General features: G+C 39.8%; 1 protein-coding gene across 1 annotated transcript; it reads right to left on the bottom strand.

The window, feature by feature from the left end:
* Nucleotides 1-2,465: 2,465 nt before the first annotated feature.
* LOC109704722 lies at nt 2,466-20,860 on the bottom strand. Its single transcript, XM_020225493.1, has 5 exons — nt 20,762-20,860; nt 19,762-19,832; nt 19,572-19,676; nt 16,326-16,359; nt 2,466-2,862 (listed from the first exon to the last, which is right to left on the bottom strand). The coding sequence occupies exon 5, from the start codon at nt 2,858-2,860 to the stop codon at nt 2,507-2,509; it is 354 nt and encodes a 117-aa protein (XP_020081082.1). The 5' UTR covers nt 2,861-2,862; nt 16,326-16,359; nt 19,572-19,676; nt 19,762-19,832; nt 20,762-20,860; the 3' UTR covers nt 2,466-2,506.
* Nucleotides 20,861-23,505: the final 2,645 nt, after the last annotated feature.

Below are 23,505 nucleotides of genomic sequence, written 5' to 3'. Positions count from 1 at the left end.
ATTCACCACATTCGCCTTGTCGGGATGATACTGAATACTAATATCATAATCCTTCAATAACTCCAACCACCGACGTTGCCTCAAGTTCAACTCCCTTTGAGTGAACAGATACTTGAGACTTTTATGGTCGGTGAAAACCTCGCAGTACTCGCCATACAAGTAATGCCGCCACAACTTCAAAACAAAGACCACTGCGGCTAGCTCCAAGTCATGTGTAAGGTAATTCTTCTCATAATCCTTTAACTGCCGTAAAGCATAAGCAATTACCCTACCATGCTGCATCAGCACACAACCCAACCCACTGTGCGATGCATCACTATAGATCACAAATCCTTCCCCTTATCACAGGAAGGGAAAGGATAGGAGCTGACATCAGCCTCTATCTCAACTCGTCGAAACTCATCTGACAGTCCTCACTCCAAACGAACCGAATCCGCTTCCGCATCAATCGGGTGAGGGGTGTAGAAAGCTTCGCAAAGCTTTCCACAAACCGACGGTAATATTGTGAACTCATAATGCCCGTACCGAGTCCGAAAAGCCGTCTTGGGAACATCCTTGGCCCTCACCCTCAGCTGGTGGTAACCAGACTGGAGATCAATCTTCGAGAAGACACAAAATCCTTGCAGCTGATCGAACAGAACATCAATGCCCAGCAAAAGATACTTATTCTTGATGGTCACTTTATTCAACTCCCGATAATACACACACAACCGAAGTGAACCATCTTTCTTCTTTACAAACAACACCGGCGCCCCCCAAGGCGATACACTGGGTCTCACATACCCCTTGTCCATCAGATCCTGAAGCTGCACCTTTAGCTCTCTCAGCTCTGCCGGTGCCATCCGGTAAAGTACTTTCGAGATTGGTGCAGTTTCAGGAACTACATCAATCACAAACTCAATCTCCCTCTCCGGCGGCATCGTCGTCAACTCCAGGGGAAACACATCCGGAAACTCACGAACTACAGGGATATCCTCGAGTCCCGGCGCCGCTGTAGGTACCTCTACCACCGTCGCCAGGAAAGCAATGCATCCTCTACTCTATCATCTGTCGAACCCTCGCAGACGAAATCCAAGTGGCGAACAACGTGCTCCTGCAGCCTCTAAAAGTAAACTCCTAGCCTGGCTCGCGGAATGTCACCGTCATCGCTCCACAATCGATAGTAACATAGTACCGCGCTAGCCAATCCATACCGAGCACGACGTCAAAGTCCTGCAGTTGCCCTAAAACCAACAGGTCTGCGGGCATGATCCACGAATCCAACTGCACCGGACACGACCAACAATACTCTACAACCTGTAAGACATGGTCGGGGATCTGCACCTCTCGTGCCAGTGACAATGACCCTAACTCTAGACCATGCAACAAAGCAAATGCTCTACTAACAAAGGAGTGTGATGCACCGGTATCAAAAAGAGTGCGAGCTCGAATACCAGAAATCAAAATGATACCTGCCACCACTCGGTCGGCTGCTGTAGAGTCCTCCACCCGGGCTGTATAGACTCTGCCACTCGGAGCCTGCTGTCGCCGCTCACCTGGACGCGGCGCAGACAATCTATTCTCCTGGCGGTAACTCGGTGCTACTCCAACAAACTGCTGAGGTGCTGACTGTGTTGAAGCCGTCGATGGTGCTGGTGATACTGCTCGGGGACAAGCTGATCTCATGTGCCCTGGCTGCCCACATCCAAAACACCGGCCCTTACGCTGCTCACACTGTCAGGCCCAGTGTGGTCCCCCACAAATCACGCACGGTGGTAACCCCTGTGACTGCCTCTACTGCCGAGGTCCCCCCAGAACGCTGACGCCCCAAGAACCCACGACCCTGAGAACGCGATCGTGGAGGTCTCGGCGGACGCCGGCTGCTCGACTGTCCTCCGTCGTCTGGAGCTGGGCGCTTCCGGTCCCGACTCTGCCCCGGTGCCTGAGTTCTCTCCCGAATGGATGCATCACCTCTCTCAACCCACGGAGCCTGCTCCATCGACGTATCCAAGGTCCGCAACCTCTGCGCCTGAACCAACGGAAAAATCTCGGGCCTCAAACCCTGCTCAAAAAGGTACACCCTATGCGCCTCGTCTCTAGCCACAAACGGCACACAATTCAGGAGTCGAGTAAACTCCCGAAGGTACTCCTGCACTGGCCGATCCCCCTGCTGGATCCTCTTCAGGTCCTCCTCGAGCTTCTGTTTCACACTGTTGGAAAAATACATCCCATACAGCATTCCACAGAACTCGTCCCACCTCATCTGCATTGCCACCAGCCCATAGTCTCTCCTCACCCTCCTCCACCAGGCGTGAGCATCGCCTGCTAAACAATGTACTCCAAGGGGTACCTGCTCCCTCTCTGGAATATTAAGATCCTCAAAGAGTTTCTCCATCGCACTGACCCAGCCCTCGACAACTCACGCCTCGGTGCAGCTGCCATCAAAAGTCGGCAGATCAAAACGGCGAAAACGGGCCAATCTCTCGGTCATCCGCTCCTGGTCAACCTCGGTCATCTGGACCGGTCCTCAAAGAGGTGCAACTGGTGCTACTGGAACTGCCGCTGGTGGAGGTACAGCCGCGGCTAGTGCTGCGGTTGGAGTAGTGGGAGGTAGAACCGTCTGCTCTGGTGCGCTCGGTACTGTACTCTGTGGCGGGGCTACCCTCTCACACAACCTCTCTAACAACTCCTGCCGCCTCGTCACCTCTGTCAGGGCGGCCATCTGTGCACTCCAGTCAGGGGATGCACTCGCCTCCGGTCGAACACTCTGCTCCTGCCGGGCACTCGGCTCCGCCTGCTCAGGCATCTCGGAAGGTCCCACACGATCCTGCGTCAACTGGGCACGCTTCCGCAACGACGGTCTACCCCGGCGACGATACATAGCTGCAAGAAATAGAACAGGGTCAGATAAACACAAACACTCTCGACCCAATCAAACGAAAGTCTAGAAGGCGGCCCCTGTTTCTCCTCAAAATTGTCGTCTGCAGCCAACATAATTTTTCTGGACCGAACCAGACACTCCTTCAATCACTCCACTCAAGGATGAGTTAAAATAATTAATCATTGACTTTCGCAATAAATCTCGTCTCTCGCGTCTTGCCTTCCTAAGGTTTGCCAAACTTAAGTTTTTTAGGTCCCAATGACCTAATACTAAGCTCTGATACCAACTAAATCTGTCACACCTCGGATTACACGTTCCCCGGGCACGCCGACAAATCGGCCGTATACAAAGAATTTTTTCTGTGTACGAAGCGTAACGGTAACTGTAAAACATACAATACTACAATCAGTAGTCTAGAGCTGTAAAGAAACTACATAGGTAGAATAAAACAAGTCTCATATACATACAAAATAACCAAGTACAAAAGTACTCGCTCCAGCGAGTTACAATTCGGGTATGTATATGAACTCAAAATAACAAAAATACTACTACCTGCAGCAGGTGCTCCCCTATCACAGCAACTCGTCTGATAGGACTCTAACTCGCGACGCCCTTACCTCGCTCTGAATCGGCAACAGCAGCAGCAGCCGAAAACGATGGCTCTGCAAAACAGTGGTAACAACTGGGCGTGAGAACTACTAAAAAAACTAGTCCTCAGTAGGTACCGCCCTCAACATCATCGGTCCACCCACTAAGTCTACAGAAGGAAACAAAGCTAGTAGATAAAGCTGGAAAGAAATCTACAGCTATATGCCACTACACTATCATGCTCTATACTATCCAACTGTAGCAACTGTCAACTTTGACCCAATCTCACTAGGGACTGTGAACGCACCCGTCCCGCCTATCTAAGCCACGCTACCTCCACGCTAAATAGTCCGTGGATAGCAAAACTAATCAGCGACATCAACGCGAAAGTACAAAGCTAGACTCCACAGCGGCACTCGTGGGCGCGACCCAAGCGAGTATGCCAGCATATCTCTGCCGAGCTCAACCAGGCTCTCATAGGCTAAAGTCAAGAAAACAGATCCAACTGGACTACCAACCACTAGTCACGTGCCCTCGGCACAATCTGATATCAAAACGATCAAATCCGGATCCGCCGTCAACCACTACGGCACCCGCTAGTCCGAAACAGTGTAAGCACTACGGTAAAAATCGGCTCGGCATCCCAGCACGAGCGTAACAGAAATCTGAACTACCTGGGGTACTCACCACAAGGATACAGCGACAGTACAATACCACAGCTCCTAGAGCTAAATCAGGCAGTTTATGCATATGACGGGTTAAGATCGCAATTTTCTCCTAAGTCATATCCAAGTCCAACATGTATATTTTATTTAAATAAATTCTACAACATGCTTCCAATTCAGATTTCAGCCAAAATGCTATTTAATGAAATTAAGCTAATACAAGGCATATACAATCAGAACTATACATGTTTACTAATCACTACTTAGGAGTAAACCCGATGAAAATCCACCTCAAATGCTAACTCCTGGCAGCGAAGGGAGTCTCAAACGAATAGTAATCCCTGCGGGAACAACCGAAATCCTCCAAGACCAGCAACCAAGCTATCTCCAAGCTCTAAACATTAAAATTCATCATTTAGCACTAATTTGGCACTTAAGCCTAATTTAACCAAATTGGAATGCAAACTTTACCTTCCAAACTCCAATTCAGTTGGGTTAATGCTCCAATAATAGTGCACTATGCTGGAGTATCAAGCTCAGATCCAAAATCCAGCTCCTTCAAGAAATTGCACCAAAAGAACTCATAAACTTAAAAATCTGTTTAACACAACAACAGCAGAGTAAAATTGGAGTTCGACCAAGCTAATCTTCACCAAATTCAGCAATCTTGGGCTTCGTGGATTTCTCTCGAAGTCTAGAATCCAACAAACCAAGTTTCGCAGCAATCCGACGCTCCTACATCGCACACGAGCCGAAACGCCGACGGTCGACGCTGGAATTCTGCAGGAACAGCACCCTAGCTCGAAATTGATGGAGCTTAAAGTAATAGAAGTGATTTCGACGGATCACTCACCTCGAAAACCACTCTAGAACAGGCGCAACGTCGAAAACGACGAAGGTCCACGCTCGCCCGGCCTCCTCGCAGCACCACGACGACGAATACACGCTCGAACGGCACCGCTGCGCGACGTCGACGACGATCCAACTCCACCCGAGCTCCTCCACGTACGGCTCTTCACTTCAAATTAGAGAGAGAGAGAAAGGAAATTAATTAGTGAGTGCCACCCTCAGATAAAAGCTGATAAGCATGGAGGGGTAGGTGGCATCCCTATCCACAAGTCAAATTACAAACCTACCATTTACAAACTCAAGAGGACAAGGATACTACATCCTCCCTTACTACAAAATGTTTCGTCCTCAAAACTAAACACATACCTCAACACGGGGCATCGAATAGGTCGGGGTAGAACTCCCTCATCACCATCTCTGGCTCCCAAGTCGCCTCCCGCTCCTCGTGATTACTCCACTGCACTTTCACATACAGAATGACCCGGTTGCGCAATTCTTTCGTCTCACGAGCAAGAATCCGCATCGGTCGCTCCTCGTATCTCAGATCCTCGCCAATCTTGAGTGGAGTGAAGTCAATCACGTGAGAAGGACCGAAAACATATCTCCTCAACGCCGAGACGTGGAACACATCATGGATACCAACAAGTCGGGGTGGTAGAGCAATCCTGTAAGCAACTGGTCCAACTCGCTCCAATACCTCAAAAGGGCCAACGAAACGTGGACTGAGCTTTCCACGCACTCTAAATCTGCGAATCCCTCTGGATGGCGAGACTTTGAGAAATACATGATCTCCAACCTGAAGCTCCAAGTCTCGTCTCCGGGTATCGGCGTAGCTCCTCTGACGGCTCTGGGCTGTCAAAAGGTGTCGTCGAACAACTCTCACCTTTTTCTCAGCCTCTAGCAAAATCTCAGGCCCTAGTGTCCTCCTCTCACCCACATCACTCCAAAACAAAGATTTAGTTTCGAGAACGAAACTTTTTGTAGTAAGGGAAGATGTAGTATCCTTGTCCTCTTGAGTTGGTAAAGGGTAGGTTTGTAATTTGACTTGTGGATAGGAATGCCACCTACCCCTCCATGCTTATCAACTTTTATCTGAGGGTGGCACTCACTAATTAATTTTTTCTCTCTAATTTGAAGTGGAGAGCCATACGTGGAGGAGCTCGGGTGGAGTTGGATCGTCGCCGACGTCGCGCCGCGATGCCGTTCGAGCGTGTTTTCGTCGTCGTGGTGCTGCGAGGAGGCCAGGCGAGCGTGGACCTTCATCGTTTCCGACGTTGCGCCGGTTCTAGAGTGGTTTTCGATATGAGTGATCCGTCGAAATCACTTCTATTACTTTAAACTCCATCAATTTCGAGCTAGGGTGCTGTTCCTGCAGAATTCCAAAGTCGACCGTCGGTGTTTCGGCTCGTGTGCGACGTAAGAGCGTCAGATTGCTGCGAAACTTGGTTTGTTGGATTCTAGACTTCGAGAGAAATCCACGAAGCCCAAGATTACTGAATTTGGTGAAGGTTAGCTTGGTCGAACTCCAATTTTACTCTGCTGCTGTTGTGTTAAACAGATTTTTGAGTTTATGAGTTCTTTTGGTGCAATTTCTTGAAGGAGCTGGATTTTGGATCTGAGCTTGATACTCCAGCATAGTGCACTATTATTAAAGCATTAACCCAACTGAATTGGAGTTTGGAAGGTAAAGTTTGCATTCAAATTTGGTTAAATTAGGCTTAAGTGCCAAATTAGTGCTAAATGATGAATAATAATGTTTAGAGCTTGGAAATAGCTTGGTTGCTAGTCTTGGGGGATTTTGGTTGTTCCCGCAGGGATTACTATTGGTTCGAGACTCCCTTCGCTGCTAGGAGTTAGCATTTGAGGTGGATTTTCATCGGGTTTACTCCTAAGTAGTGATTAGTAAACATGTATAGTTCTGATTGTATATGTCTTGTATTAGCTTAATTTCATTGAATAGCATTTTGGCCGAAATCTGAATTGGAAGTATGTTGTAGAATTTATTTAAATAAAATATACATGTTAGACTTGGATATGACTTAGGAGAAAACTGCGATCTCAACCCGTCATATGCATAAACTACCTGATTTAGCTCTAGGAGCTGTGGTATTTTGTACTATCGCGGTATCCTTGTGGTGAGTACCCCAGGTAGTTCAAATTTCTGTTACGCTCGTGCTGGGATGCCAAGCCGATTTTTACCGTAGTGTTTACACTGTTCCGGACTAGTGGGTGCCGTGGTGGTTGACGGCGGACCCGGATTTGATCGTTTTGATATCAGATTGTGCCGAGGGCACGTGACTAGTGGTTGGTAGTCCAGTTGGACCTGTTTTCTTGACTTTAGCCTGTGAGAGCCTGATTGAGCTCGACAGAGATACGCTAGCATACTCGCTTGGGTCGCGCCCACGAGTGCCGCTCCGGAGTCTGGCTTTGTGCTTTCGCGTTGATGTCGGTGATTAGTTTTGCTATCCACGGACTATTTAGCGTGGAGGTAGCGTGGCTTAGACAGGCGGGACGGGTGCGTTCACAGTCCTTAGTGAGATTGAGTCAGAGTTGACAGTTACTACAGTTGGATAGTATAGAGCATGATAGTGTAGTGGCATATAGCTGTAGATTTCTTTCCAGCTTTACCTACTAGCTTTGTTTCCTTCTGTAGACTTAGTAGGTGGACCGATAATGTTAAAGGCGGTACCCACTGAGGACTACTTGTTTTTTTAGTAGTTCTCACGCCCAGTTGTTACCACTGTTTTGCAGAGCCATCGTCTTCGGCTGCTGCTGCTGTTGCCGATTCAGAGCGAGGTAAGGGCGTCACGAGTTAGAGCCCTACCAGACGAGTTGCTGTGATAGGGGAGCACCTGCTGCAAGTAGTAGTATTTTTGTTATTTTGAGTTCATGTACATACCCGAATTGTAACTCGCTGGAGCGAGTACTTTTGTACATGGTTATTTTGTATGTATATGAGACTTGTTTTATTCTATCTGTTTAGTTTCTTTACAACTCTATACTACTGATTGTAGTATTGTATATTTTATAGTTACCGTTACGCTTCGTATACAGAAAAAATTCTTTGTATACGGCGGATTTGTCGGCGTGTCCGGAAAACGTGTAATCCGGGGTGTGACAGATTAAATTTTAACTCACAATTTAATTAAAAAAGTTGAAAAAATAAATTTAATCCTAATAAATATCCATTACGTCCGGATTCAACTTCCAATCCGGCCTCCTAGGCCGGATTGAAAAAAGAGGTGATTGGGAGATTCCCATTCCACTCGGGAATCGGAATCGGAATGGGACTCCCGCGTACCAAACACCGACAAACGGATTCACCTATTCCGATTTCGATTCCATGATGAAAAAGAAGCGAACCAAACACGCCCCTCGTGTTTCTACTCTACTTCCACTCGTTCACATATTCGTAGTAGAGAGGCGTTGGATTTATCGTATGATCTTTATCTGAGACCTGATTGGTCAATGCTGATTGATTCGCCGATCTGGTGATCTAGTTTGGACAGGTGTTGGTATTTGACTTACTCTCGGCTATTTGCCGTCTTGATTGACTAGTGAGCATTTCACGTCGATCGTCACAACTCATGTAGCATATCACGTACACCAATGGTTTGACTACCGAGTGGGTGTTCTTTTCCGGAAAAGTGATCCTTACTTCGACCTATGAGCCCCTGCAAGGTGCTAGCTGAGGTTTTGTACTAGGTGGGTGAGCATACTGTGACACTGCCTGCGGTCTTTAGACCTACATGGCGAGGTGTTTGGATACCAGTTTTCATACAGTTGATGCATATGTTATGGTTTACAGTAGTGGTAGGTGATTACTATTATGAATATTTATGTTTCCTTTATCCGCTATTACACATGAGTATCTATCTTCTATCTCAGTTGTTTTTCTTCTCTTGCCAATGAGTACACTCGCCCTCGTCGACTTGCGGCACCTACTAGGAGACCTTTGTTGGTTTCTCATCCCCCCCATTTTTAGGTGATCTCGGTGGTTGGAGTTGGGACGGTGTGTGAGGTGCGGTAGATAGCGAACTCTAGAGGTCCCGACATATCTGCATTGGTTATGATTATCTCGATTTGACTTATTTCATTTATTGTTAATAAATTAGAAATTGTGGTTCAATTATCTGTCTGCTTGATTATCGATTTATGAATAATCTATGCTGTAGATGATCGTTTAGTTACAAGTAATTGACGTGGTAATTCTTTTGGGATTTCTGGTGATATGATATTTCAGTTTTATCGTATGTGGTTTACTACCCCTCGAGGTAGTCAGTGTTTTCAAAAAACGAGTTCCCGTGTGGGAGACTATTTTCAAATGACTTTACAACTTTATCGATTCTTAATATTTCAAAATAAAGTTTCCTGGTGGAAACATTTATAAATGATAGAATTGATTGTTGTAATGTGCATTTACATCATCTTTCGCTTAAGAGTGCTTAGAGCATGCATCATCTCAAGAATTGCTAGCTGATTGATTATCGTGAGCATCTGCATCGTGAATGTTATTTGCGTGATTGAAAGTTAGTGTTGCAACAACTCGTGTAGTGGTACGCCGTACAAATACAGGAGAGACTCTATCCTGCTGGACAGGAAAAAACCTGTATTTGTGGCGGATCTATTTTATCCTGTGGCAAGTATGTATTTCAAAAAAAAAAAAATAAAGGCATTTTCTGCTGGCTTCGCTTTCGAACTGGACTTTTCTTCGAAAATGCTTTACAAAACAGTCCTCGGGGCGTGACAAATGAGCATTATAAATTTTTTAGTTTATTGTAATAGTAAGGTGGTCTTCCACAAATCAGTTGATGCGATCGGTCGATTTGAAGATGCTGACTATATATATGCATTATTAGAACAAGTTTTAGGTAAGGTTGGTGAGAAATGTGTGGTACAAGTTGCATCGAACAATGGTGCAAACTTCAAAAAAGCTGGCAAACTACTAATGCAAAGGCATTCACATTTATTTTGGACTTCTTGTGCAGCGCATTGTCTCAATCTAATGATGTCTGAATTTGGTGAGATAAATCGATTGAACAAAAACTGTAGATACTGCACAACGTGAATCTAAGTATTTATATAATCATCTTTGAGTCCAAGCTTTAATGGTGAAATTCACAGGATGAGAACTCGTACGTCCTGGTACCACATGATTTGCCACAAATTTTATTGCTCTAAACAGAATCCTTTAAAATAAAAATGGATTAAAGTCCATATTTGCATCAGATGAATGGCAAACATATCGTTATGCCTCCACGACTGATGGAAAATCGATTGCGCAAATAATTCTGTCCGCGAAGTTTTAGGATTATGAGAAAGAGATTGTTGATCAGGAGCCGCTATACATGGTCCTCCGTTTAGTAGATCAGGAAAAAATACCTCAAATGGGACATGTCTAATAAACTGAGGATGGCTAAAGATAATATCAAAAAAAATAATCCGTTGCGGTGCCACTCTTATCCAAAAATTATTGACAGACGTTGGGGTGTCCAGATGAGTCGAGATCTACACCTAACAGGTAAGTTATAAATTATAACAAAACTATTTATTACTAATTGTCCATTTGCATTCTTGCATTATTAATGGACTTATTTCTTTCTTAATGATAGGTTATTATCTTAATCTGTTGTACCACCATCGTTATAATATTGGATTTGATGATGAATTGTTGAAAGCATTACAAAACATCATCAATAGATTGGAGAGGGATCCAACACATACTGCTCTTGCCATAAATGAGGTATAATGGCTTTTTCAATGTATTATTGATTTACTAGATATTAATATGCTGATTACTGATTATTATACTATCATAATAAAAGAAAAAATATTTATAAATCCTCTGAAACTTTTGGCAAAGCGGGTGCAATTAACAGAAGACACATACCGATCCCAGTAAATAACTCCATAATTTTAGATATTTTACACCTGACGATAAATCTAATTTGATATATTTTTTAACTTTTAATTATACAGCTAAGTGGTGGCTACAATATAGTGGATCAGCAAAGCATTTTAAAAAATTTGTTATGCGTGTCTTATCTCAAATGACAATGACTAGTGGATGCGAACGCAACTGGAGCACATTCGCACCGATACATACCAAAGTGTGTAACCGATTAGCGTACGCTAAATTAGAGAAGCTAATTTATGTCCACTATAATATAAGGCTCCGTTTAAGATGCATGCAAGAGTATGATAAGGAAAAGGAATTAAAAACTTAGTGTTAAGGGATGCAACTATATCCAAGACTGCGTGGTACGCCCTCGTCGCGTTATTTTCATGATGTTACAATATACAAGAGAATAAAAACAAATGCATCTCTAACTTGTGAACCATCAAAAATTGGACATTTGTAATGATATCTTTAATTTGGAAAGAAAAAAATAGACTTTCTAGTCTACTTCCAAAAAATAACTATGCCTCCACTCAAAAATATGTAGAAAGTTTCCTGTAGATTTGTTACCTTATATGTAACACAGTTTTAATTATTGAATACATAAAAGAGTATTGGAACACATCTGTTAACTATCAAACATGACCCGTTATCCGTACACCCCACACCTACAATATAATTGGTATCATACATCTATTATATTTATCTCTATCTTAACAAATGATCAGACAAATTTGGTATATATCTAAGTTTAGCTATTGAGGACAACGGAAGCAATAATGCATCTAATCATATGTTCTTCATTTGTGCACTACCTTGAAGTATCTATATATCACTAACTAATAAGAGAGAAGCAAAATATCTTTTGACAAAATATCTTTTTAGCTTGTTAAGGAAATTACAATTGCATGGAACATTTTGTGTAGTTCTTAAAAAGCTTGATTAAGAGCAGCCTTATACGGAAGTACTGAGGTCAGCGTAGAGAAGAACTAAGACAATAAAAGGAAAGAGTAACGGAACTAATTTTGGCTTCTAAACACTTTTGGCAAGAAGGAAAAAAAGAAACATAGTGATTCCATTTTAATCTCTTAAAATTCCATTACTGCAAAATAGCACGAAGTAAAAGATACTCCAAAGAACCTAATCAGCTGGCTAACCCAACGTGAATCAAATAGGTTACACAATATGTTAATGTCCAACTTAAAACCCAGATGATCACTGTTTGAAGTGAAAAAAATTTCGGTAAAGGAATTAAAACCGATTAAATTCGGATTCATACAATCCCAATAGGTCTCATGTTGACCAAGAAATCTTGGGGCCAATGATTATGATTTTAATCCACAATAGGCCCATTCATAAATGTGAATTAACGGGCCTCATGAAAGCCCCGTAAGATTTTAGGCCTATACAAAAATTCGGGCCTCATCTCAGCCCAATGAATATTCGTGCCCAACAAGTTTCATCAAAGTATGCCCAATTTCAGCCCAATTCATGAAATAACGGCCCACATTTTCACCCACATTTAAAAATTCAATCTCGAATACCATATTCAAATTCAATTCGAAATTCGATTTCAAATTTCAAACCAACACTCAAAATATCTCTCATTCGAATTTTAAATACCTAACCATCCAACAACCCATTCAAAATTCAATTTCGAATTTCGAATTTCCAACCAATTTCCAAAATATCCTCCAACAACCGATTCAAAATTCAATTTCGAATTTCGAATCCCTAACCAATTCCCAAAAATCCTCCAACCATCCAACAACCGATTTAAAATTCGATTTCGAATTTCGAATTCCCAACCAATTCCAACCATCCAACAACCGATTAAAAATTCGATTTCGAATTTCGAATCTCCAACCAATTCCCAAAAATCCTCCAACCATCCAACAACCTATTTAAAATTCAAATTCGAATTTCGAATCCCTCAAAATATCTCTCACCACCCTTCCCATTATAAATAGGAGAACCGAAATTAAACATGGAAGAATTTTTTTGACGGAGACGATACGATAGACAAAGAACAACAAAAAAAAAAAGATAGATTGCTACACTCGTTCCGACATACAAAAAATTCAAAAAAAGGAGATATCGCCGAGCCGCGGTAAGGAGGAGGATTGCCGAGCCGCGGAAAGGAGGAGAAATCGCCGAGCTGAGAAAAGGAGGAGAGATCGCCAAGGCGCGGGGAAAGGTGGAGGAATCGTCGAGCTGATTCATCCAATCCGTCATTTGATCAACAGATAAAGAAAAAATGAAGAAAAATAAAGAAGAAAAAAAGAAAGAAAAAGAAAGATCTCTTTTCTTCCCCCCTACCTTTTTTTTTTCTTTTTGGTCTTGCTACCGTAGTCATCTATATCATCTAGATGACTTTGATGGGAGAGTGGAGGGGAGCCAATGGCTTCCCGTTTCTTCGGACCTCTCAATACCCCATTCGAAGTCGTTAATGATGGAATGGGTGATCTACATTGCCGCGACCACCCCCAGCATCGCCGGTTTGATACTTTCGAAAGAAGAGGGGAGGGGAATCTTTGATTCCCCGTTTCTTCGAACCCTTCAACATTTCTTCAAAAATATCAAATCAAATCCGATGGTCGAACAGATCCACGCCATCGTCATCAACTTCACCGACGACATCTACAGCATCGCCAGCTTGATACTTTCGAAAAAAGAGGGGAGGGGAATCTTTGATTCCCTATTTCTTCGGACCCTTCAACATTTTTTCGAAAATGTCAAATCAAATCCGATGGCCGAACAGATCCACGCCACCGTCATCAACTTCGTCGACGTCATCTGAAGCATCGCAAGAAGAGGGGAGGGGAATCTTTGATTCCCCGTTTCTTCGGACCCCAAATCAAAATTAAAACGGGGATTTCTTCGGACCCCAAATTGGAATCAAAACGGGGATTTCTTCGAACCCCAAATCAAAACCAAACGGGAATTTCTTCGGACCCCAAATCAAAATTAAAACGGGAATTTCTTTGAACCCCAAATCAAGATCAAATGGGGATTTCTTCAGACCCCAAATCAAATTGAAAAATCAAATCTAAATTGGAGAATCAAACGGAGATTTCTTCGGACCCCAAATCAAATTCAATTGGAGAATCAAACGGGGATTTCTTCGGACCCCAAATCAAATTGGAAAATTAAATCCAAATTGGAGAATCAAACGGGAATTTCTTCGGACTCCAAATCAAATCCAATTGGAGAATCAAACGGGAATTTCTTCGGACCCCAAATCAAATTGAAAAATCAAATCCAAATCGAAATCAAACGGGGATTTCTTCGGACCCCAAATCAAATTGAAAAATCAAAACGGGAATTTCTTCGGACCCCAAATCCAAATCAAGATCAAAAGGGAATTTCTTCGGACCCCAAATCAAACCAAAATCAAAAAGGGGTTTCTTCGGATCCGAATCAAGTTGCAAAATCAAAAGAGGATTGCCTCGAACCCGAAATAGAATTGAAAAGAAAATCAAGTTCACATAAAAACCAAAACCAAATCCAAACCCAAACCTAAACCCAAAACCAAATACAGTCCACAAATAAGCCCAAACCCAAAACCCAAATCAAATCCAAACCCAAATTCAAACCCAAATCCAACTCGGTCCACAAATAAACCTCAAACACCATAAACCATGAACCAAGTTCGTGAACCAAACACCACGAACCATACTCAAGTTTATGAACTAAATCCCATAAACCATAAGCCAAACACCATAAACCATGAACCAAGTTCGTGAACCAAACACCACGAACCATGCCCAAGTCCATAAACCAAATCTCATATACCAAACCTCATGAACCATATCCAAATCCCATGAACCATATACCAAACCTCATGGACCATGAACCAAACCATATCCAAGTTCATAAACCAAGTCTCATTCCATGGACCATACACCAAAGTTCATGAACCAAATCCCATAGACCAAATCCCATGGACAATATACCAAACCTCATAAACCATACACCACATCCCATGAACCAAATCTTATACACCACATCCCATGAACCAAATCTCATACATCCTATACACCAAACCTCAATGAATCAATACCCAAATATCATGAACCAACACCCATATCTCAAGAACCAATACCCAAATCTCATGACCAAAGTTCATTATGAACCTTTTTTTTTACTCTAACTCATATACCTAGAGTGAAAATTAAATATCGACTATCCCTAATACATATACTTAGGGCTAAGTCAATCGCCTTAGCACATATACTAAGGCAAAACCATCTCTAAACCGACAGAGTTCTAAATTATGTACTTAGAATTCAGTCAAATGATATCAAGATTATTCGAACTCTAACACATATAGAGTTCATCCGACTAACCCTAATATATACCCTTAGGGTCTGGTCAACCTTTTGCTCTAGCACATATACCTAGAGTGGAAGTCAAACCAAGCTCGACCAGTCCTAACCCATATACTTAAGGTCTAGTCAGCCTTTTGCTCTAGCATATCTACCTAGAACGAAATCCATACCCGATCGAGCTCTAATACATATACTTAGAGCTCATAAAATCAAATCCGACGAAGCCTAACATAACACCTTAGGGCTTAGTCAGATCCTCACTCTAGCACATATAACTAGAGTAAAAAATAGATTAAATTCGGTTAATCCTGATATATATACTCAGGAATTAGCCACTCTCGGGTAATATCAAATCCGATCTACCTCAATACATATACCTGGGGTTTGATCATATCTCCTTGGAATATACAGCCAAGGTGAATATAATCGGACTCTAAGACATATACTTAGAGCCAATTAGACTCTAATACATAGAGTTTAATATCGACTAGGTCTTAACACATATATTTAGGACCTAGTCAATCTCAAATCCAACTGAATCATAATACATATATTTAGGATTCAATAAATCAAGATACAATCCTCTCTATAAAGGTCTCTTAATCGAAGGTGCCCCAATCCACGGGGGTAATTAACAGTAGATACTTGCATCTATTGGAAGCCATGGACCCGCAATACCTGATACCGATATACATATACATACTCATCTGAATCATGAATACTACCCCACGGCCTAAAATCCATCGACCGTGCGAGGTGCGTCATTCGTGGTGGCAGACAATCACAAGACAATATAATGGCTTAAACAAAAAACTAACTAATCTTAATTCTAAATCAAGTGGCAAACATTCTTTATCCCCTACCCTAATAGCTTTTTATGAAGCCAATAGAACAAGTGTACCTCTAGTATCAATAGTCATGGATGAAGATAAAGAAATAATCATTGTATCAGTAGCATGGACGACCAATCATTTGGTTAATTATAGAAACTACATAAAATAAAATCAAAAAGAAACATGTAGTTACAATTTATACGTGCTTTCTAAACTTAATTCGTGCGATATAAATTACCAGTAGAACTCTACCCGTCTACCGTACTAATTGTTGTTATTAACAAGAGAGAGTATTCTTACCGGAGTTGAAGAGAATTGCAAGTAATTCCGTTGCCTACACAAACATAATATACCAAAATTGTTAGAAACTCATCTCTAAAGGTAGCCATGCCACTAGCACAAGGTTTGCCACACTCCCAATGCCAATGTCAGCCTGGCCCTTTGTGCCAATGGCACACAACTACCACATTGGCAAGGATCACAGATTTCTTTTATCAATTTTTCATAGAAAACCCTTTGCTGCAGTGTTAATTTCTCTAATAATGGGTGTAAAAATGGTATGAGAGGCACTTCTCACATAGTAATAAATATACCGATAACTGTAAAGGTCATTTTAAACAAATTATAGAAGGACATATGAAGACAAAAATTAAAGCCATAATTGAGTAAAATTTTATCGAGAGAATTTAATATAGGTAAATTCTAAAATGATACAAAAACTTGGGGAAAAATCTTCAAGTCTCTTGCTTGCTCCAGACGTTAGTAGCTCTACAAGATCAATATATCTTAGAAAACCCCTTTTCCTAACCTTTTCACTTCAATAAAACTCAAACTGAATCCATGAAACTCAGAAACACCCATTTTTCAGATACCATATCAACTCAACAACGTGCCAGATGTTGAGACGGCCTCGACATGGTAGAACACTAGCAACATAAGGCCGCAAAGGCAATCCTTCCTCATCACCAATATTAGCATATGTATGTCGCTGGATAAGTCATTGAAGTATCGAGAAACCAAATTTCATTATTCCTTTACATCATTTACCCACTGATCAAGTGGTGTTAGAATGACCAACCAAATTTGAAAACTCACAATGATACAACACTAAAATTTGATATAAGAGATTTTAATCTTGCTCTAGATAGTAGAAAAAGATTTTCTATCAAAATTTCATCTGATTTGGATATTTCTACATCGTTAAACTCACAAACGCCTCACATCGGCCAATTAAGTTGTAGATTGCAAGAGCTTTCAATCGCTAGGTAAATGACATAAAAAATGACAAAATTTGGTTGTTTGACGGTGTCGATAGTCGAATCGGATGTTTCATCAATGAAAACAAAGGCAACTAGAAGCATTTTGGCTCAACTCTCTCTGTACAGAGGGAAACCCTCTCTATATAGAGAGAGACCCTCTCTATATACCAAAGAGAAATAGAATAAGAATATTCCTAAAAGTAAACGGAATTGTTTACTTCTACAGCATTTCCAACGATGAGACATCATATCAACAATCAACCTTATTAAACGTGATTTAGGTTATCTGAACTTTATAGGAATATCGACATTAGCTGTCTAGCATAAGTGGTTCCAAAAATTGAAAATTTTTAATGGCTAGTAGGTAAATTTAAGACCACTCAATCATCAGGTAAATGGCGTAAAATCATGAAATTTGGCTTCTGTGAAATTCACATAGGCTAGATGATGTTTAATGATGCTGATTGTCAATTATAATGCCTCATCACTAGAAATGACGCAGAAGTAAACATCTCTATTTGCTTTCTAGAATTATTCTAGCTTTATATATACACACACAAAACCTTTAAACAGGGTCGTTTACTTCGGCATCATTTCTGGCAATGGGGAATCCAAATTAATGATTGTCACCATTAAACACAATTTAGGCTATTTGAACTCCCTATGAATCGACTTTCAAGATTTCACGATATCATTTACCTAGGGATCAAGAATCTTAAATCAACTTTTATTAGCTGTTAAAAATTGTCAATTTTCATATCACTTGAATAGTAGACAAATGATGTCTCGAAAATCACAAAATTCAATTCATAGAAAGCTCAAATAGCCAATATCATATTTAACAATGTCGACCATCAATTTGGATGACCCATAATCGAAACTTATTTGAGCTTTCTAGAAACTGAATTTCATCAGTTTTGAAATTATTCTAGTTCAACGCATGCATGTCTCCAAAATGAAAGATCAAAAACAAACAACCTTCTAAAAATGGAGAATAGGATTCTCAAATTTAAAACTAGCATTGTAGCACCTACAAAAGCACAGAATTTTCAAAAAAAAAAAAAAAGTCAAAAATTCGATCTATTTGGTTTCTTCTACTCTGCTAAATGCGAAAATACCTCACATAGACTTTTAAAAAAGTTCAAGTTCGAGATAACTTTATCACTAAGTAAATATAGTCGTAAATTTGTGAAATTTGATTCGTACAAACTTCACACACTCTAGATCACTTTAATGATGTGGATAGTCAACTTGGCTGCCCTATCATTGAAAATGACTTGACGACAACCGAGAACACATACTCTTGAGAGAGAGAGAGAGAGAGAGAGAGAGAGAGAGAGAGAGAGAGAGAGAGAAGTATTACTATTATAAGTACACAAGCCTTCACACTTAAAAGGTAATTTTCAAAAATGGAGCTTCCGAGTAGACATTAGGATCACTAAACGTGCCTTACCATATATTTGGAAGTGCATAGGATCCGAATTTCAGACTATTGAAATTACTTTTGAGTGCATCAAATGGCCAATGAACATACTGTCAAAATTGAACAACCTTCTAAAAATAGAGGGTAGAACTCTTAAATATAAGATTATGAGTATTATCTCGATCTACATAGTATTTTCAACAATATATTCAACTAATTCAAATTGTTCTAGACGATGAAACAAAGGCCCTACAGAGGCCATTAAAATTGTAAATTTTAAAACCAAAAATTAGATGTTGAAATATCATAAAACTTGGTCAATAGATAATTAAAGTACTCCAATTACAACAAATGGTGTGGATTGTCATTAGGAAATGCCCTATCATCAAAACCAGCAAATTGAGCAACACGTGTAACATCTTTGAAACAACAAATCAGAGTAATGACTATAATGCAAAAAGAATACTCTTATTTTTGTTTCATATTAGTGGGCATATTATGGTTTTGGAAGCAATATGTCCTTCAGGCTTCTAAGTTTTTGAGCATCGGATCAACATTTGCACACACTAGCATAAAGATGCACACCAACTTGGCAGGTACCAACATTCCCGCTCAACTGTGCTCCAAGATGTGCTCATGCTACTCTCCACATGGATTTGATGAATGAAAAATTAAGAAGCATCAAATCACCATCACTTTAGAAGCATGGTAGCCACATTTTATCTTTATAAGACCTCAATTTTTTTATGGTATTTATAGCTCCATGTTTTGGTGCTATAAACAATATCAAAACCCCTAATACACTATGAAAAGTGCAATTTCAACTGTCAAGACTAAACATTACCAGATAAATATGTTGCCCACCTTTATGCACTCATCAACTTTCACTTTTTCATATGCAATCACTGGTCCGGCATCCAACGCACGAACAGTATAAGCAAGGGATACTCCTGTTTCTGTTACACCATCCTAACCATCGAAAAAAATAATATTGTTCAATTGTTCAAATAAATAAATATATCATTGGTTTGAATGTAAAAAGGACGACAAAAACCTGTAATGCCCTTTGAACAGGAGCAGCACCACGATACTGAGGCAGCAAACTTGGGTGGATATTAACTGTACCTATCAAACGCATGCCGAAGAAACAAGCTTACAGTAGAAATATATTGATGTGGACATCAGTCATGAACGTGGTATGATTTGTTTTTTTGCACTAATATGTGATTTGGGTTGTCTACATGTTATTTCAGCCTCTTAATAGGGTAATTAAAGCAATCAAATACTATTAAACTGCGCTTGGCTCAGCCTATTATCCATAATAAACGATTGGTAGGAAAATCAACTCAAGACACAATTTCAGCCTATTAGCTTTCAGTCTTTGATATCATATAGCTGCCATTCATTTGATTTCAGACAGAGAGTAGCAGCAACTATTGATAAAAAGCAGGTACCTTATTTTATTTCTGTAGTGGAGCGAATTAAAAAAGCACAAACATTATTTAAGAAAAAAAGGTTGAGAAGAGATATGCAGGATTTCAAGTGATAGCTTATCTAAATTTGCATATATCTTCTCTGAAAAGGCTAAATGAACGATACAACTGATGGCTTCATTATCTCTGTAGTCAACATATGAGAATGGTATGACGGAGCATGACAAATGCAACTCCCAATTAAATTAATTATTATGTAAATTATATTAGGATAAAATTGTAACTCCTCATATCAGACTAAAATGGCATATAAATCATTGAGCTGCCCTATAATTATTGTACTACTATCGTGGTAAATATACTAAAGATCATATTATAAAGATCATATTATATGATTTTCTAACAATTCCACAATGAAAAATGTGAGCGGGTACCTATCATCAGATGTAAGATTAAGTAATAGTCAGCTTGTTAATGTAGTACTTCTGTATAATATAAAACACCAAAAAAGGAAAACATCACTAAAAGCAGGCATAACGCATCCAACAAAAAATTACTTTTTGTTATTTATTTTCGTGCAACACGTTTTTCTTTTATTAACAATCTAACAAACATGCTTACCACATGATGGAATATCAAGAAACTTCTGAGGTAAAATATTTCCATAAGCCGCTGTGATACAAAGTTCTGGATTTAGGGCACTCAAATTAGACAGAAAAGCAACCTGCATAACAATGACGAATGTTATAGTTCTATCGTACAACAAAAGACAGGTTCCATTTGCTCATAAATGAACATTTAGCACCAACATAAACAGTGGAAGATAATGCATTTAATCTACTACCGCAGCATGTCATGATTAAAAAGAAGAAACAAGGAACCAACTCAAAAGAGTTAAGGGCTTAATGGTTTTTTAAGACCAAAGATTGCTTGTGCCGCTTGTGTCATATCATACCAAGAAAGGTTTTAAGTGCCCGTCGGCACGGGCCGTATCCACCGTGCCGACAAAATACCAGCACGATATAAACCCCGTGCCGATGGCACAGCTCAAAACCCTCTATTTTTTAAATTAGTAAATAATTTCCTCAATAAAGTTCAAAAGATGTGATAAAAAGACATAATAAATAGTTAAAATATTTTGTTGCTAAAGAAAATAAATATTTTATGCTATTATGTGTCGGCACACAAGAATTTTTTTGACCGGCACGCATCAGCACGGCTCGGCACACACCGTGTCGTACCGTGCCGACAAGTTTCCGGCACGACCCCGTGCCACGTCACTTAAATCCTTGTCTACCAAGGCCGTGCCACCATGTGGCATGATGGGCTGTTTGGCCTAACTTCTAGAAAAGTGATTTATATAGAAGTAATTTTAGTTTGGAGAATTGATTTTGATGAAAAGCTGTAGAACGTTTGGCCGAATTTAGATAAAAGTGATTTTTCTGAAGTAATTTTCTAAAGCCGTTTGGCAAAAAATTTTTGATGCTTGCATATATTAATATTTTTACTAAATTTTATTTTAAAATAATTTAAAATTTAAATTAAAATTTTAAAGTTGGATTAAAAGTATAATTTTTAATTTTCAAATTTGCACAAAAATTAAATTTGAAATTTCAAAATTTTAAATTTAAAATTTGAATTTTTAAATCTAAATTTAAATTTTTAATTTAGATGATTCAATAAAACCCAAAGTATGATTCAATAAAATAGAAGGTAAAAATGTATAAACTTAACCTAAACTTTGGTCTCTACCTTTTAACATTTTAATTTTGGTACCCAACTCGAGATTAACAATCATCAAAAGTTAAGTCCAGGAAACATCCTCTCAAGATCTAACCACCTTAATAATGTAATCTTAGTTGGAGTACACTAGTCAAATACGGTTCGAAGCTACTGACTTTCCCAACTTAAAATTACAGCTGTGCTACAACAAATTATCAGTTCACTCCAGTTAAGTTCCTTTTGGCATGTAATAATAATGCATTCTTAGTCAGAATACAATAGTTAAGTACGGTAGCAGCTATCGACCTTCCCAACTCATGGTTGCAGCCGTCCTGAAACCATCAACAGGCTATTTTTGACTATACCATAAAACCAATACAAAATTCAAGGGAATATTTTAGTCTCTGCTAGTGTTTTAAAAGGTACGAGCTGTATCCCGGATCCTAGGCATAAAGCGCATTTGCTAGGCGTGTGCCACAAGAAGGTGAAAGGTAAGGCACATATTCACGCAAACTTTAAATAAAACACCCTTCATGTTTATCTAGTAATAATTTGGCTAGGTCAATAGCAACACTTCAAAAATAAGTTGTCACAAATCATTCCTAAGAAAACAACATTCAGAAAGAAATAACACAGAATTGCAAATAAAAATGGACTTTTTTTCAAAACAACCCTATAAAATTTTCTAATTGGGTAAATAACCCTCTGAAAAAAATTTTTGACAAACTAACACTTCTTTTGCCATGTAGGAGCCACGTTGGAATTTTCTCTTAAAGACAGTAAACAATTTCACCGCCTTCATAAATACATTAACCGTCTTTCTAATTTCCCACAAAAGCGGTAAACTAAATAGATTTAAATATATGTTGATTATATGTAATGATATATTGAGAACAATAAGAATATCTGGACTATATTAAGGAATATATTCTAATATGTATTAACTNAATATGCTAACAATTTAATAGAGAAGGAAAGAAAATCATATTTTCTATTGCCTTTGTTGCTTAATGCTAGATTGACAAATTAGATGAAAGCGAGTAAATAATGTGTGAAGATAGAACGAGAGGGAGTGTCTTCTACCATTCAAGATCAAAAAGATAGATGAAATGACAAATTGAACAGAGATTGGCGTTTTTCTCACTCTTTTCCTTCTTTTGAATAGGTTCATACGTGAGCTTTTAAAAAAAATTTAAGTTTCGATCATTTTAGACCAAAAGAGAATCTGGCCGTGTCCCCCCCGTATCCTCCCGTATCCCTCACGTATCCGAGCCGTATCCGATGTTTTTTTTTATTTTTTAAAAATGTCGGATACTTCATTCCCGTATCGGACATGTATCGGGCGCGTATCGATATCCGATACGTATCAGATACGGGTACGGCATGAAATTTGAAGTATCCGTGCTTCATAGGTGGTAAATCATTCACCGTCTTTTACTTATTTACTGCTTCTTTCTATATCCCATATATAATCCTAACAATCTGAAAATTCTAACAATCACATAAAACTTTCAACAAATCACATATAATCTTAACAACCTGAAAATCCTAATAATCAATCTATACAATTCCATATAATCTTAACAACCTGAAAATCCTAATAATATATTCATACAATCCTACCTATCAAATAATCCTAACCA

Source organism: Ananas comosus, unplaced genomic scaffold (genome assembly GCF_001540865.1).
Source record: "Ananas comosus cultivar F153 unplaced genomic scaffold, ASM154086v1, whole genome shotgun sequence".
Classification (NCBI taxonomy): domain Eukaryota; kingdom Viridiplantae; phylum Streptophyta; class Magnoliopsida; order Poales; family Bromeliaceae; genus Ananas; species Ananas comosus.
Note: the sequence above shows the minus strand (reverse complement) of the source record. Positions and strands in the feature narration are given on the sequence as shown.